The 17,093-nt window shown below is 37.8% G+C and overlaps 1 protein-coding gene across 1 annotated transcript; it reads left to right on the top strand.

Moving 5' to 3' along the window:
* Nucleotides 1-1,489: 1,489 nt before the first annotated feature.
* LOC131428731 (cytochrome P450 4c21-like) lies at nucleotides 1,490-12,735 on the top strand. Its single transcript, XM_058592777.1, has 5 exons — nucleotides 1,490-1,646; nucleotides 11,169-11,363; nucleotides 11,422-11,607; nucleotides 11,668-12,294; nucleotides 12,362-12,735. The coding sequence occupies exons 1-5, from the start codon at nucleotides 1,580-1,582 to the stop codon at nucleotides 12,733-12,735; spliced, it is 1,449 nt and encodes a 482-aa protein (XP_058448760.1). The 5' UTR covers nucleotides 1,490-1,579.
* Nucleotides 12,736-17,093: the final 4,358 nt, after the last annotated feature.

The following is a 17,093-nucleotide window of genomic DNA, read 5'->3' on the forward strand; positions in this document are numbered from 1 at the left end:
CGTTCTTTTACTCAGAGCAGCATCACCGTAAGTTTCTGAGAGCATTCGATGTGCTTCAGCTGTATTTTTTTTAGAATTGTAACAGAAAAGTAAAACTCCCCGCAAATTGCGAGAATTGGGCACATAAACAGACATTTTCGAGCGTGAATAATACGAAAACAAGAACAACTGTCACTGAAACGGCGATGGCAATTCGTTAGGCACTGTACACACTCACTTTAAAGGCATTATCATCTATGTATTTTAACCAGCCTCAGCCGGTACAGCCACCTATCGGAAAACCGCGGAAGCAAAGTTGTACACCTGATAGATGTCGGCGCTCCCGAGATATCAAGACATAAAATTAAAATCACTTTGTTTCATTGGACCAAAAAAGTCTTTGTTAAATATTATTGGAAAATGATTCAACAACTCAAGAGTAATTGATTTAGCCGTAATATCCTTTTTTTTAGTTTAGAGATAGCCGTTCTAGAGATATTTAGGCATGAAATTCGAAGTAAAGAGATTTTTGTCTAATTTTTGGACAACCCTACTACCCACTTTGTGCTTCTCAAGCGGAGAGAGCATCATACAACTAGTTTAAATGATTTATTCTCACTGAAGACTCATTACTGCGCCCTAATTTGTAATCATTTTCGATGAAAGACCCCGATCATCTGTCATGGCCTGTTCAAAGATTCGTCTAACATGATGAAAAATTATGGGGTGGGACAGCAACAGTTTTCCTAACACGTTATTTGCTGCGATCGGAGGTCACTACTAAGTAATCTTGTATCTACTCAGCAGCTGTTCCAGTGGTAATGGCAATAACATGTACCTCAACGAATTCAGTATACGGAAACGAGAATTAACGCGTGTTTAAGACAAAACATTTGAAAAGCGATGGTATTCATGGCGCATCACAACTCAGAATAAAATCATATTAATTGATTGACACTGATTGAAGAAACAAAGGTTACTTAACCAAAAAAAAAACAACTTTGAATTCAATTTTTTCTACTAATAATGTTGAATGTTTCTTCTCAGACTAGATTTATTCGCCTTTATTCAGTAATGAAGTATAAAGTATATTCAGAAAGTACTGCGACCAAAAAAAGTAAGACTTACTACTGATTGAGCATAGATTCAACAAGCATTAATTAGATTAACCTCAACATTGAGAACTTCAAGTTCGCACGATTTTAACCACGCTGTTGAAAACAAATCTCATTAATCATGCAGAGAGCAAGTAAACCCCCTCTCAGTACATTTCGACTGGCTCATTTGCATTCTTTTATGTGGAAGTGGAAATCAGTAAATAAGTGCATTTTCCTGCGATTTCATTCAAAAATATCATTTGCTTGAAAGCCTCAGATGCGATCTTATCGGCGCAAAAACAAACGAAAGAATTTTAGTTCTGATTGGTGCATCAGTCAGTGAAAGAGTAAAAGAAAAAAATCCCGTCGTTGCCGCCTTATCATAAAACCACCTGATAAAGATGTTATGGAATTCGCCCGTAGTGTACTTGATATCGACAGTGCTCGGCCTGGTCACATACTGGTGGTGGTCAAGAAGGAAAATTTTGGCAGCCGTTGCAAACATGAACGGTCCACCGGCTCTGCCATTGATTGGCCATCTCTACATAATGGTGAAATTTACTACGACAGGTACGTGACCAGTGGATTGATTCCACATGATCGGTTTGGGAAAAAGGAGAGTCGTGTGTGGTGAATATGCAAGTATTGCACTAAGAATTACGGTAATGCATATAGCAGATAAACGAAAGTGGCCGGGAACCCATGAATGTGAGCCAAACCAGGTTATACGTGAAAAATGAGTATGATTAAATAGGTGACGAAGTACTGGTATGCTCGAGCCCAAACCTGGAAGGATTCTTGATGTCCATAGGATTGTAACACTAGGCATGCATTTGTCCAGCACACTTACGAATCGGATACGCATTCTGTTGAAACAGAAGGTCAAGTTCTACTTCGAAGCGTAGCATCCTTAGTGTTTATGTTCTTGAATAAGTTAAAACATTCTCATATAAGCTTAACTGTTCTTAAATAAGCACAAATGTGAGAAAATCTGAGAACAGCCCGGGTACATATCCAGTAGACTTTTGATGTGTCAATTCATTGCCCCTTTAATTGCAATTAATAATGCTGTGAATTGAAAACTGAACAGTTATTTCCAATTAAGCTCATTTTTATTCATTCATTTATTGGATACGACTCAGGAACCAGAAGCGGGTCATCTTTGAATCATCAGTGAAAGCGAAACGAGGTGCAAATTTTTATTAAACTTACTGGTAAATTTATCTTGTCAGCCGATCTTGTTAGTTGGTGAATATACAAACCTACTTTGGGACTACTAGTACCCGGTTTCCGAATCCTCCGAACTCTTCAATAGTCTTCAAATTGTGATTGAAATTAATTTGAAATAAAGACAAACGAAAAAAAGATAATGTTTACTCCCGTTTTGTTGAACTACAATAGTACTTCTGAAATAATCCAGAAAGAATGTTTTTTTTTATTTTCTTTTTATTTCATAGTCTTCATAACGAAAACTTGTTGACTTCATTAGAGTAACTTAATGAAATAGGTAATTGTTTGCGGTATTAGCCGATAACGGACCTAACTGAAGTAGAAAAAGTCGGGTGGGTAATGTCAGAGACATAACTGGATGTCGTGAATACGAAAACAACTGACATGTTCCTTAACACTTCCGAATATCAATTAGTTGATCAATTGTTTGAATGATGCAAGCATTCCCCTTTTCCACATTTTTCGCAAAAACAAAGAAGGCTTCACTTGATCTCGATTACTGTGAATTTCACACAGCAAAAAGTGCACAAATCAAATCAAACAGTTCTAGATTTGCACTAAACTGAGGATATTTACCTTCGATTTGCGAGCAAGAAATCCTAATAGTTCTTTAAAAAACTTTTAAAGCCATTAGAAGGACTGATTTTGTGTGATGCTCTCCACCGTTGCTTTTTCACCAATGCAAATGACTGGCAGCTGTGACGTAATCGCTCTTGTCGGACGCGAAACTAGCTATGCAAACGACACAAAATACATCTGCTCGCAGTGGCGATAGAATCCAAACTGATCCAATTTTTGTTAAGAGGTTTCTTTTTACGTGATTTCGTTTGTAGCTTTTTCACTAATGGGCGGTCCTAACGGCTATAAAAAAAGCAGCATATAGAATTTTGATTTCGATTATTTCATTTCGGATTTGCATTTCATTAAAAGAAACTATCAGGATGCTGTATGGGATTCATTCCTCCCTTTCAGAAGGACCAAATTGTGGAACTCACTACGATATTAAATACTGTTCGGAACATTTTTCTCGAACGATTTGTTGTACAGCAGCAGATGTTTTGTTCTCTTCCTCAGAACGCGTTCTGATTGGCTGGTGTTGACATGGGTCAAATAAGACAGGTTTTTCAATATTGTACTATTGAAACACTTCAATGCTTTTTCTATACACGTTTAAGTTGAAAAATTATCAATTATCCTTGAGACATAAAAACAAATAGACAATTTTGAAGAATAATCAGAATTTGCAGTTTTCTAATTCATTATGTGATGTAAACGAAATTACCCTTTCGGTGAAATGACTCTTTCGGCAAAACAACCCTTTCGGCGAAATGACCTCTTCTGCGAAACGACTTTCGGTGAAATGACCCATTCGGCGAAATGACATTCGGCTAAATGACTCGCTTCCCTTGGTTCCATAGCCAGTTATTGAATTTTATCCATATCGAACTTCCGGCTCAGGAGCAACGGGATCAAATTCAAAAAAAATTAAACAAAACGCACTCGATTTTCTCAGAGACTACTTAACCGATTTTCGTGAACTAAGATTTAAACGGAAGGCAGTATAGTCCCAAAGCCTGCTACTGAATTTTAATCAGATCCGACTCCCGGTTCTAGAATAACAGCAAAATATTAAAACAAAATTTTAACCGACTGATTTTCATAGGTAATCAGCGTTTTACACGGTTGACCACAAACTATGTAAGATGGATTTGCCTTACGTAGTTGCATACGTACCTCTCGCACGACATTCCGGATACCGTGGGAAAAATTCAGCCATACTTCCCTTTCGATGGAAAGAACTTCACCGTACTGCGACATGTTTTTGTATTTAACATTGTTATGATCAACACTGTGCACCTCGTTGTTAACCGAAGTGAATTCAATTGCATCCTTTTCACGTTTGAACATAATGTACACACAGTTAGACACCTTGTTGAATTGAATCTCACTTACATTATTAGCGTCTAGATGCATTCGTTCTTCAAGTAAGATTTCAATTTCATTTGCTGCTGGTCTAACTTTGCAGCGCTTGAAATCTATACAAACTGAATTTGGTCTTGTAGGCCAAGTTTCAGGCTTTTTTATATCGTATTTGCCCATTTCCTACACTCTATTGTTCACTACACTGTATTGTTGTTTGTTTCTGTCGTCTCCACCGTAAATAATTTTCGAGTGTGTCGGATGAGATGCGAGCACGAACTGGGGTCTAGTCAGTTGATTACCAAATACATACGTTTTCGGATCTACCGGAAAAAGTGATCGTATACTCCAAATCGGAAATCACTCCAATTTCACAGATACGGCTAACTAAGCTCACTTACTTAGATTCGAATAAAAGGTATTAAGGTCCATAAGTTGATGAAGAAAATTTAGTTTTGTCGTGAATACGACTTACTTTACTATGGGGTGCCTTTTCAAAATTTATCCTCTGATAGAATGATAAGTTTTTGATCGTGAATATCTCTTGTTGTATCTAACAAATCAACATAATTTTTGCTACATGCCATCGGAAATATGATCACAATTTTATGATAAAATATTCAGTTGTGTGACATAATCTCAAATAATTCAAAATTAAACTTTTCTGAAATGTTTGGTATAAATGAGTATCAAAGAGGATAATTCATAAGGCGCGTTTGCCTTTCTCGTATTTTTAAAGCTCATAGCTCAGTGATCTGTGAAAGGATTTATATAATCTAACTACCAATAGAATCGAAATTTTTTAACTTAAGCGTGTAAAGTAAAAGCATTGAAGTATATCAATAGTACACTATTGAAAAACCTGTCTCATTTGACCCATGTCAACACCAGTCAATCAGAACGCGTTCTGAGGAAGAGAACAAAATATCTGCTGCTGTACAACAAATCGTTCGAGAAAATGTTCCGAACAGTGTTTAATATCGTAGTGAGTTCCACAATTTGGTCCTTCTGAAAGGCAGGAATGAATCCCGTACAGCATCCGAATAATTTCTTTCAATGAAATGCAAATCCGAAATGAAATATCGAAATTAAAATTCTATATGCTGCTATTTCTATAGCCATTAGGACCGCCCATTAGTAAAAAAGCTACAAACGAAATCAGGTAAAAACAAACCTCTCAACAAAAATTGGATCAGTGGATTCTATCGCCACTGCGAGCAGATGTATTTTGTGTCGTTTGCAAAGCTAGTTTCGCTTCCGACAAGAGTGATTACGTCACAGCTGCCAGTCATTTGCATTGGTGAAATGGCAACGGTGGAGAGCATTACACAAAATCAGCCGTTCTAATGGCTCTAAAAGTTTTCTAAAGAACTATTAGGATTTGTTGTTCGCAAATCGAAAGGAAATATTCTCAGTTTAGTGCAAATCTAGATCAGTTTGGTTAGATTTGTGCACTTTTCGCTGTGTGAATTTCACAGTAATCGAGATCAAGTGAAGCCATCTTTGTTTTTGCGAAAAATGTGGAAAAGGGGAATGCTTAGATAATTCATACAATTGATCAACTAATTGATATTCGGAAGTGTTAAGGAACATGTCAGTTGTTTTCGTATTCACGACATCCAGTTATGTCTCTGACATTACCCACCCAAGATTTTTCTGTGGTTTACCTTATAGTAAAACATTTCAAGAATACACCCAAACCTCCGTTTACGAACACTTTTTATACGTAACCTCTTTTTACGTACCTCTTTTTACGAACCAAATCCCAAATAACGTAATCTTTTTTTACGAACCAAATCCCAAATAACGTAAACTTTTTTTACGAACCAACTTCGTAAAAAGAGGTTTTTGCATCCGATGAAAACAATTTCCGGCTCCATGGAAATTACTACAATATGGGTATTTTCGGAACGGGATTGATGAGTAGATGACGGAAAACGATGTTTAAGCTGGTTCGGAAATCCAAGATGGCGACTTCCGGTTTATCGATATTCCTTAAAAGCCCTTACAATATGGGTATTTTCGGAACAGGATTGATGAGTAGATGACGGAAAACGACGTTTGAAGCAGTTCGGAAACCCAAGATGGCGACTTCCGGTTTATCTATATTCCTTAAAAACCATTACAATATGGGTATTTTCGGAACGGCATTGATGAGTAGATGACGGAAAACGATGTTTAAGCTGGTTAGGAAATCAAGATGGCGACTTTCGGTTTATCGATATTCCTTAAAAGCCCTTACAATATGGGTATTTTCGGAACGGCATTGATGAGTAGATGACGGAAAACGATGTTTAAGCTGGTTCGGAAATCCAAGATGGCGACTTCCGGTTTATCGATATTCCTTAAAAGCCCTTACAATATGGGTATTTTCGGAACAGGATTGATGAGTAGATGACGGAAAACGACGTTTGAAGCAGTTCGGAAATCCAAGATGGCGACTTCCGGTTTATCTATATTCCTTAAAAACCATTACAATATGGGTATTTTCGGAACGGCATTGATGAGTAGATGACGGAAAACGATGTTTAAGCTGGTTCGGAAATCCAAGATGGCGACTTTCGGTTTATCGATATTCCTTAAAAGCCCTTACAATATGGGTATTTTCGGAACGGCATTGATGAGTAGATGACGGAAAACGATGTTTAAGCTGGTTCGGAAATCCAAGATGGCGACTTCCGGTTTATCGATATTCCTTAAAATCCCTTACAATATGGGTATTTTCGGAACAGGATTGATGAGTAGATGACGGAAAACGATGTTTGAAGCAGTTCGGAAATCCAAGATGGCGACTTCCGGTTTATCTATATTCCTTAAAAACCATTACAATATGGGTATTTTCGGAACGGCATTGATGAGTAGATGACGGAAAACGATGTTTAAGCTGATTCGGAAATCCAAGATGGCGACTTCCGGTTTATCTATATTCCTTAAAAACCATTCCAATATGGGTATTTTCGGAACGGCATTGATGAGTAGATGACGGAAAACGATGTTTAAGCTGGTTCGGAAATCCAAGATGGCGACTTCTGGTTTATCGATATTCCTTAAAAGCCCTTACAATATGGGTATTTTCGGAACGGCATTGATGAGTAGATGACGGAAAACGATGTTTAAGCTGGTTCGGAAATCCAAGATGGCGACTTCCGGTTTATCGATATTCCTTAAAAACCATTACAATATGGGTATTTTCGGAACGGCATTGATGAGTAGATGACGGAAAACGACGTTTGAAGCAGTTCGGAAATCCAAGATGGCGACATCCGGTTTATCTATATTCCTTAAAAACCATTACAATATGGGTATTTTCGGAACGGCATTGATGAGTAGATGACGGAAAACGATGTTTAAGCTGGTTCGGAAATCCAAGATGGCGACTTCCGGTTTATCTGTATTCCTTAAAAACCATTCCAATATGGGTATTTTCGGAACGGCATTGATGAGTAGATGACGGAAAACGATGTTTAAGCTGGTTCGGAAATCCAAGATGGCGACTTCTGGTTTATCGATATTCCTTAAAAGCCCTTACAATATGGGTATTTTCGGTACGGCATTGATGAGTAGATGACGGAAAACGATGTTTAAGCTGGTTCGGAAATCCAAGATGGCGACTTCCGGTTTATCGATATTCCTTAAAAGCCCTTACAATATGGGTATTTTCGGAACGGGATTGATGAGTAGATGACGGAAAACGACGTTTGAAGCAGTTCGGAAATCCAAGATGGCGACTTCCGGTTTATCTATATTCCTTAAAAACCATTACAATATGGGTATTTTCGGAACGGCATTGATGAGTAGATGACGGAAAACGATGTTTAAGGTGGTTCGGAAATCCAAGATGGCGACTTTCGGTTTATCGATATTCCTTAAAAGCCCTTACAATATGGGTATTTTCGGAACGGCATTGATGAGTAGATGGCGGAAAACGATGTTTAAGCTGGTTCGGAAATCCAAGATGGCGACTTCCGGTTTATCGATATTCCTTAAAAGCCCTTACAATATGGGTATTTTCGGAACGGCATTGATGAGTAGATGACGGAAAACGATGTTTAAGCTGGTTCGGAAATCCAAGATGGCGACTTCCGGTTTATCGATATTCTTTAAAAGCCCTTACAATATGGGTATTTTCGGAACGGGATTGATGAGTAGATGACGGAAAACGACGTTTGAAGCAGTTCGGAAATCCAAGATGGCTACTTCCGGTTTATCTATATTCCTTAAAAACCATTACAATATGGGTATTTTCGGAACGGCATTGATGAGTAGGTGACGGAAAACGATGTTTAAGGTGGTTCGGAAACCCAAAATGGCGACTTCCGGTTTATCGATATTCCTTAAAAGCCCTTACAATATGGGTATTTTTGGAACAGGATTGATGAGTAGGCACCTACATTTTTGGAACAGTAGTACAATATCTACGGCTGATCTGAATTATAGCCGGATTTGTGAAAAAATACCTAAATACCATTCAAATTAGTTTTAAATTACCTTATTAGTTTAAGCTTGACAAAGGATATAAGCAAATTGTCTAAACTTGTCGTCTTTTGCAAGCTCGAAAATTTAAGTAGCGCCCTATATATAGCGAAATTCTGGATACAAAGAACTGAAGCAGATGACTATGCCACTACAGGAATTATGAGAATATTCCATTGAATAAAACAAATGTTTATTGATATCATTTTTCATATCATTAATTATTCGCTTTCATATATCAGCACGCGTGAATTTCGCGGAAACACCTCTTCGTTACTGGACTCGCTCATTGAATCTGAAATTAAAAAAAACATCATCTACTCATCAATCCCGTTCCGAAAATACCCATATTATAAGGGTTTTTAAGGAATATCGACAAACCGGAAGTCGCCATCTTGGATTTCCGAACCAGCTTAAACATCGTTTTCCGTCATCTACTCATCAATGCCGTTCCGAAAATACCCATATTGTAAGTGTTTTTAAGGAATATAGATAAACCGGAAGTCGCCATCTTGGATTTCCGAGCTACCTTAAACATCGTTTTCCGTCATCTACTTATCAATCCTGTTCCGAAAATACCCATATTGTAAGGGTTTTTAAGGAATATCGATAAACCGGAAGCCGCCATCTTGGATTTCCGAACCACCTTAAACATCGTTTTCTGTCATCTACTCATCAATTCCGTTCCGAAAATACCCATATTGTAATGGTTTTTAAGCAATATCGATAAACCGGAAGTCGCCATCTTGGATTTTCGAGCCACCTCAAACATCGCTTTCCGTCATCTACTCATCAATCCCGTTCCAAAAATACCCATATTGTAAGGGTTTTTAAGCAATATCGATAAACTGGAAGTCGCCATCTTGGATTTCCGAACCACCTTAAACATCGTTTTCTGTCATCTACTCATCAATTCCGTTCCAAAAATACCCACATTGTAAGGGTTTTTAAGGAATATCGACAAACCGGAAGTCGCCATCTTGGATTTCCGAACCACCTTAAACATCGTTTTCCGTCATGTACTCTTCAATCCCGTTCCGAAAATACCCACATTGTAAGGGTTTTTAAGGAATATCGACAAACCGGAAGTCGCCATCTTGGATTTCCGAACCACCTTAAACATCGTTTTCCGTCATCTACTCTTCAATCCCGTTCCGAAAATACCCACATTGTAAGGGTTTTTGAGGAATATCGACAAACCGGAAGTCGCCATCTTGGATTTTGAACCGACCCCAAACATCATTTTCTTGCACCCACTTATCACATCCGTTCCAAAAATGGCCATGTGATTGGGGTTTCCACATTCATTACACAAAACTTTTTTTACGAACCAAATCCCAAATAACGTAAACTTTTTTTACGAACCAAATCCCAAATAACGTAAACTTTTTTTACGAACCAAATCCCAAATAACGTAAACTTTTTTTACGAACTACCTCCATTTACGAACCCCCGTTTAGTTCGTAAATGGAGGTTTCGGTGTATTTTGTTAAATTTTCAAGCCCATCGGAACACAACTCTAGAAGTTACGGGGCTTTATCTATTCTTATCTCATACAGCGAAAAGGCCCAAGAGTCCAGCTTTAATTGACTTGAAAATTTGACAAAACATTCTTGAAATATTTTATTATAACAAAATATAAAGAAAAAATATGATTCATCGCAAGATCCTAACCGCCCCGTAGAAAAATTGATCGTTTCCTTCGATTTTATACGAATTATTTTAAACGCGTTTTTACCTAAAGCACGTTTTAAAAGTCCGTGTCCATCATTCAAAAACTAATTCACCAATAATTTTCAAATTTGCTGGTAAAAGACTTTCTGGCATAATAGAGACTCGGGTGATTCGCATTGATCAGATACCTAAGCCTGATTCCTCTGATAGAAGGTTAAAGTTATGTTACTAGAAGATTCCTGCTTGCTAAAATGAGCGTCTGTCACGTCTCATCTTTCCGTTCTACATATTCACATCCTTGCTCTCCCTTGAATACTATCATTCTATAATTTTAATTATCTGTTTCTACCAAATTGTATCTGGTTAGCTGAATGTCGCAAAAAGTTTTCCTTTTTATTGTCTATTACTATGGAAAAATTTTACAGCTACAAAATCGAAAATTTTTTCCTGAAAAATCGAAGTTTTGAATATAAACAACCACCAAAAATTCAAAAAATAACAAAATAAACAAACAAAATCGTAGGGGACTAGAAAAACATCTACTGCAAGTGTGTTGCTTTAATTTTTTTACTTCTGATAATTCTGCGCTGAGATTCGACGAACATTGCAAAGCACGATTGCAAGAAATAATCTGAATACAGGTAAGAATTTTCGGAGGGACTAAGTTCTCCGGGACAGCTAGATATATTCATTAACGTATTCATACGTAGTACTGTAATAAACAAAATGAACTGATTGGTTCAACAAGAACAAAATAGAACGAATTGCTTACCAATTCATTCCTTCCAATTTCAGAGGCAATCTTCCATAACCTTCGAACTATCGGTGACAAGTATCCGTCTCCTATATGCATTCATGTAGGACCATTGGTGCACGTATTTCTGTTCAACCCAGAAGAATTGCAAATAATGCTGAACTCTCCGAACTGCCTCAACAAATCCCTACACTATAGCTTTCTTCGTGTTGATCTGGGTGTCTTCGCTTCACCAGGTTAGTGAGACCACCAAAGCTTAAGTTCCTTTGATAAATCGTAATCCCCACTTTGCAGGACACATTTGGAAAGGCCAACGCAAATTACTAAATCTGTCGCTAGGACCGGCAATTCTCAACAGTTCTATCACCATGTTTAACGAGAAAAGTGCCATTCTTGTGAATCAGTTTGAAAAATACGCAGACGGAATAGAACACAACATCTATCGGGATATCGCTAAATGTGCATTGGATATTATTTACTGTGAATATGGGATGACACCAATACAAACACTTGAATTAACCTTTGTGCACTTTCTTATAGATACCGCGTTGGGCCTTGATTTCGATATGCAGCGAACCGATGCCGGAGACTATTACTTGAATTTGCAAGACGAATTTATGGATCTGATAGCGAAACGGATGTTTTCACCCTCCTTATATCCCGAATTTATCTATCAAATGACTAAATCATACAAAAGGGAGCAGGAAATGATTAACGAAGCACGACAGCTCACCGATCGAATAATGCAAGAACGAAAAGTCAACGAACGACTTTCGACGGAACAATTTTCAAATGAATCGGTGAAAACGGACATCGGGAGAAAAAAACCTATGAATTTTCTAGATTCGCTATCGAAACTAGCCCAATATAATGAAGATCTAACTCGGGAGGCTATCCTCCAGCAAGTGGATACAATAATTTTCGCTGGAAGTGATACCACGGCAACTACGGTAAGCACTTTTCTACTGATGCTTGCGATTCACCCAGATGTTCAGGAACAAGTCTATCAGGAAGTCATGCAGGTCTGTCCGGATAAAACCCAGTCAGTGACATTGGAAGACATTTCAAAACTCACCTACACCGAAATGGCGTGCAAGGAAACGATGCGACTGTTTCCTGCTGCTCCAATCATAGCTAGAGTTTCGAACGAGGATATAAAGCTCGATGGTAATTTTGAACCACGTTAAAAGCGAAGGTTGTTGAATTGTTTTGTTACAACAAGATTTCATTGCAGATCGTAATACCATTCCCGCCAACTCAATGATTATAGGTGCCATTTATCAAGTTCAAAGAGACCCGAAGATTTGGGGCCCCAATGCTCACCTTTTCAACCCGGATAATTTTTTGCCGGAAAACGCTGCCCTGAGACATCCGTACGCTTTTATCCCCTTCAGTGCCGGAATTCGAAACTGCATGGGAACTCGGTACGCATGGCTTGTAATGAAAGTTGTGATAGTTTATTTGATAAGAAAGTACCGCTTCAAAACTTCCCTTGATATGAATTCATTAAATTTTAAATATTCGATCATTATGAAAATCACAAACGGATGCTTGGTAAGTTTGGAGAAACGAGACGAATCGGTTGTAGGGGAATGCGGGATGAAGTGAGGATCTCAATGGTCTACGATTTTTTGCATATATTGTAGAATAATATTTATTAATAAAAATGGTAGCTTTTCTTAGATCGATAAACTAGTATTAAAAATATAATGAAGCACAATTCGATAATCTGTCAGTATTACAAACTCTAGACAAAATAATAATTTCTCACCGTTTTGCCTCAAGAACGAGGCAACGGGAGGATTTTGAAAAAAAAACCTATGAACAATGTAATTAAACGTCATATCAAGGTATCTAATGAATGTTAGGATACACAACGATAAAAATAACATGAAACGTTATGATTCTCTTACTTCTAATTCTTAGTGTCAGTAGGAGCTTAGTACTAGTCATGCAATGGTTCTGTACACTATGAATAGGCAGCAAAGTCTGTTGAGTTTATTCTATATTTTGGTATTTGTAGACTCAAAACTTAATCTGATCCTATTATAACAAACACGTAAAGCAGTTCTGGAACAGCCGCAACTCTAAGTGATCGTAAATTGCGTATCGTAAATCGAATCTTTGGTTAGGATTATCTGACCCGCGCCCAACAAACTTGCTTTTATATGTTCGAGGACGGCATCTAGGAAACTAGTTGACATTTGACAGGAATATTAGTGTCGGTAGGTTCGCAGTACTTTAGTAACTCAATTGTTCTGCAATTTTACGACTGCAAAATCGGTTGAAACATAAATCTCAAGCTCTATATTGGAATGTAGTATGTATCCTGCCGTAGATTTGCTGTACACATCAAATTTTTGTATTTTGTTTCAGCCAAATGATTTACTGTAACTGGTTCAGTAAAACATGGTTTGCTGTAAATGCAGAGGTAAGTTATGAGTACTGAAACGCTCGTTAATCAAATAATCATAGCTGAAATTTCAGTGAAATTTCCTGCAAGAAAAATAATTTTTAGTGAAATGCTGACAGTTGTGAGTTGCTGAAACGCCAGCTAAATTTATGTTGGATGATTGCTAAGACTTTGGGAGGAGAAGATTCTACCGCAGGAATGGGTGGAAGGAGTGATATGTCCCATCTACAAAAAGAGTAATAAGTTTGACTTTTGCAACTACCGCCCAACCACAATACCGAACACCGCCTACAAAATACTCTCCTAAATCCTTTACTTACCATCAATAGGTATGAAATTCGTAGGACCATACCAAGCGGGATTTACTGGGACCTATGCCACTACGGATTACATATTTACGATAAGACGAATACTCTCTCGCATCACCTAATCATTTACTTCAAAGAGGCATACGACTTAATCTATAAAGATTAGGGATGACTGATTATGCACGCATACTGTTTTCCGGATACACAGGCGCGATTAGTCGAAGAAATAACAGATAGAGTGATTTGTAATGTCCGAGTATCTGGGACGATCTAGAGTTCCTTCGAACCCTGTGATTTTACATCTTATTAGATGCACATAAATGGAGCGTCGCAGTTCACGCAAATTTACGTGGAAGAACATATAACGTTGTACCTAAAATTCCATGAACTAAATTTTACTGAAATAAAAAAAATAATCCTGATAGTGACCGTCGCGACTTGAACCGAGAATCATTGGATTACAAAATACGTCTCTTAATCGACTGAGATCATCTGCTTGGCTGGTAAAAGGTGCATTTAAATTCATACAGTCGCACCTGCTAGCAGAATGCTAGTTACAGTCGAAATCAATAAAATTCATGCTAATTTAACATTAAGTCATTAACAGATCGGCTGAAAAATTCGTATCGTTTCTATGAGAGGGCGCCACTAGAATTAAATCCATACCATTTTCAGTTAGTACCAACCTTCAAAGGATACGTGTATAAATTTGACAGCTGTCTGATTATTAGTTTGTGAGATATTGCATTTTGAGTGAAGCTACTTTTGTTATTGTGAAAAAAATGGAAAAAAAGGAATTTCGTGTGTTGATGAAACACTACTTTTTGATGAAAAAAAGTGCCGCCGATACCAAAATATGGCTTGATGAGTGTTATCCAGACTCTGCACCGGGCGAAGCAACAATTCGTAAGTGGTTTGCAAAATTTCGTACTGGTCATATGAGCACCGAAGACGATGAACGCAGTGGACGTCCAAAAGAGGCTGTTACCGATGAAAACGTGAAAAAAATCCACAAAATGATTTTCAATGACCGTAAAGTGAAGTTGATCGAGATAGCTGACACCCTAAAGATATCAAAGGAACGTGTTGAACATATTATTCACGAATATTTGGATATGAAAAAGCTTTGTGCAAAATGGGTGCCGCGTGAGCTCACAATCGATCAAAAACAACAACGAATTGATGATTCTGAGCAGTGTTTGGAGCTGTTATATCGAAATAAAACCGATTTTTTCGTCGATATATAACAATAGACGAAACATGGCTCCATCACTTCACTCCGGAGTCCAATCGACAGTCAGCTGAGTGGACTGCACGCGATGAACCGAACCCAAAGCGTGGATAGACTCAACAATCGGCCGGTAAGGTTATGGAGTCTGTATTTTGGGATTCGCATGGTATAATTTTCATCGACTACCTTGAAAAGGGAAAAATCATCAACAGTGACTATTATATAGCGTTATTAGAGCGTTTGAAGGACGAAATTTCCAAAAAACGGCCTCATTTGAAGAAGAAAAAAGTTTTGTTTCATCAAGACAATGCACCGTGTCACAAGTCGATGAAAACCATGCTGAAATTGAACGAATTGTGCTTCGAATTGCTCCCTCATCCACCGTATTCTCCAGATTTGGCCCCCAGTGACTTTTTCCTGTTTTCAGACCTCAAGAGAATGCTCGCTGGTAAAAAATTTAGAAGCAATGAAGAGGTAATCGCTGAAACTGAGGCCTATTTTGAGGCAAAGGACAAATCGTACTACAAAAATGGTATCGTAATCGCTGTATCGCCTCTGATGGCAATTATGTTGAATAATAAAAACCAATTTTGGCAAAAAAATGTGTGTTTCTATTAAACGATACGAACTTTTCAGCCGAACTGTTATATTTTCAGAAACATCACTAGAAGATTCTGCAAGATTTTGTTCTTTCAAACTTGAATAAAATCAAAAACTTGCTTTGGGTATAAACTACCATAACCTTTTCAATTTGTAAACAGTTATGTCAAGTTAATACAGATCTAAATGTGGCAACCCGGCAGGATATATAAAATTGGACAAGGCACGCTGTGTGCTAGGTGGTGGTGTTTTTTTCTTTCGTAACAGTACGTACCGATGCGTACCGGTTTTGCATCATTTTGTATGATAGTTTGAAAGTTTTGATACTCAGCGCCCTATAATGAAGGATCTGGAACAAATTTCACAGTATCTTTTAAGACACTGAGAGCTTTAATTTGAATCATGATTAGTGAAACTCGATTTAACCGTTACGCTTTTCTTCACTATTACTGGTGCGCTCGGAAGAGGAAACCGAGTTCCAAAGTAGATTTATATATCCACTAAATAACAAGGTCTACCAACCAGATGAATTTACCAATTATTTATAAAATTTATAAAAATTTGCACCTCGTTTCGCCATCATTTTTGAAAAAATACTCATGAAAATTGAAAATTGCGCTATAATTCCGTAACCAAAAGTCAGATCTGGATCAACTTTTCCGAAACTGTTTAATGCATTTCAAGACCTTTTGCATCTTAGTTTGTAAAAATCGGTTAAGAAATTTCGGAGAATATTGAGTGCGCTTTTTCTAATAGATTTGCACATATTGTCATGCAATTTCGGAACCGGAATTCCGATCGGGATAAAACTCATTAGCGATCTATGGGACCATAAGACCTATCATTTGAATCTGAGTTTGTGAAAATCGGTTCAACTATTTCTGAGGAAATCGAGTGACATTATTTGTCACACACAAACATAAATACATTCATTCACTGAAACACACACTTACACACACTTACACACACTTACACACACTAACACATACACACACAGACACACACACACACACACACACACACACACACACACACATACACACACACATACACACACACACACACACACACACACACACACACACACACACACACACACACACACACACACACACACACACACACACACACACACACACACACACACACACACACACACACACACACACACACACACACACACACACACACACACACACACACACACACACACACACACACACACACACACAGATATTTTGTGATGTCGACGAGCTGAGTTGAATGGTATATGGCACTCGGCCTTCACGGCCTCCGTTCAAAAGTCGGGTTTCACAGTGATGATCAATGCAAAAAATGAAGCTCTACCATAGTTTTTAACTTGAATTTTTTAACGGATTCTTGACACGTACTGTATAGATAAATCAGGTAAACA

This window comes from Malaya genurostris, chromosome 2, assembly GCF_030247185.1.
Source record: "Malaya genurostris strain Urasoe2022 chromosome 2, Malgen_1.1, whole genome shotgun sequence".
In the NCBI taxonomy this organism is placed as follows: domain Eukaryota; kingdom Metazoa; phylum Arthropoda; class Insecta; order Diptera; family Culicidae; genus Malaya; species Malaya genurostris.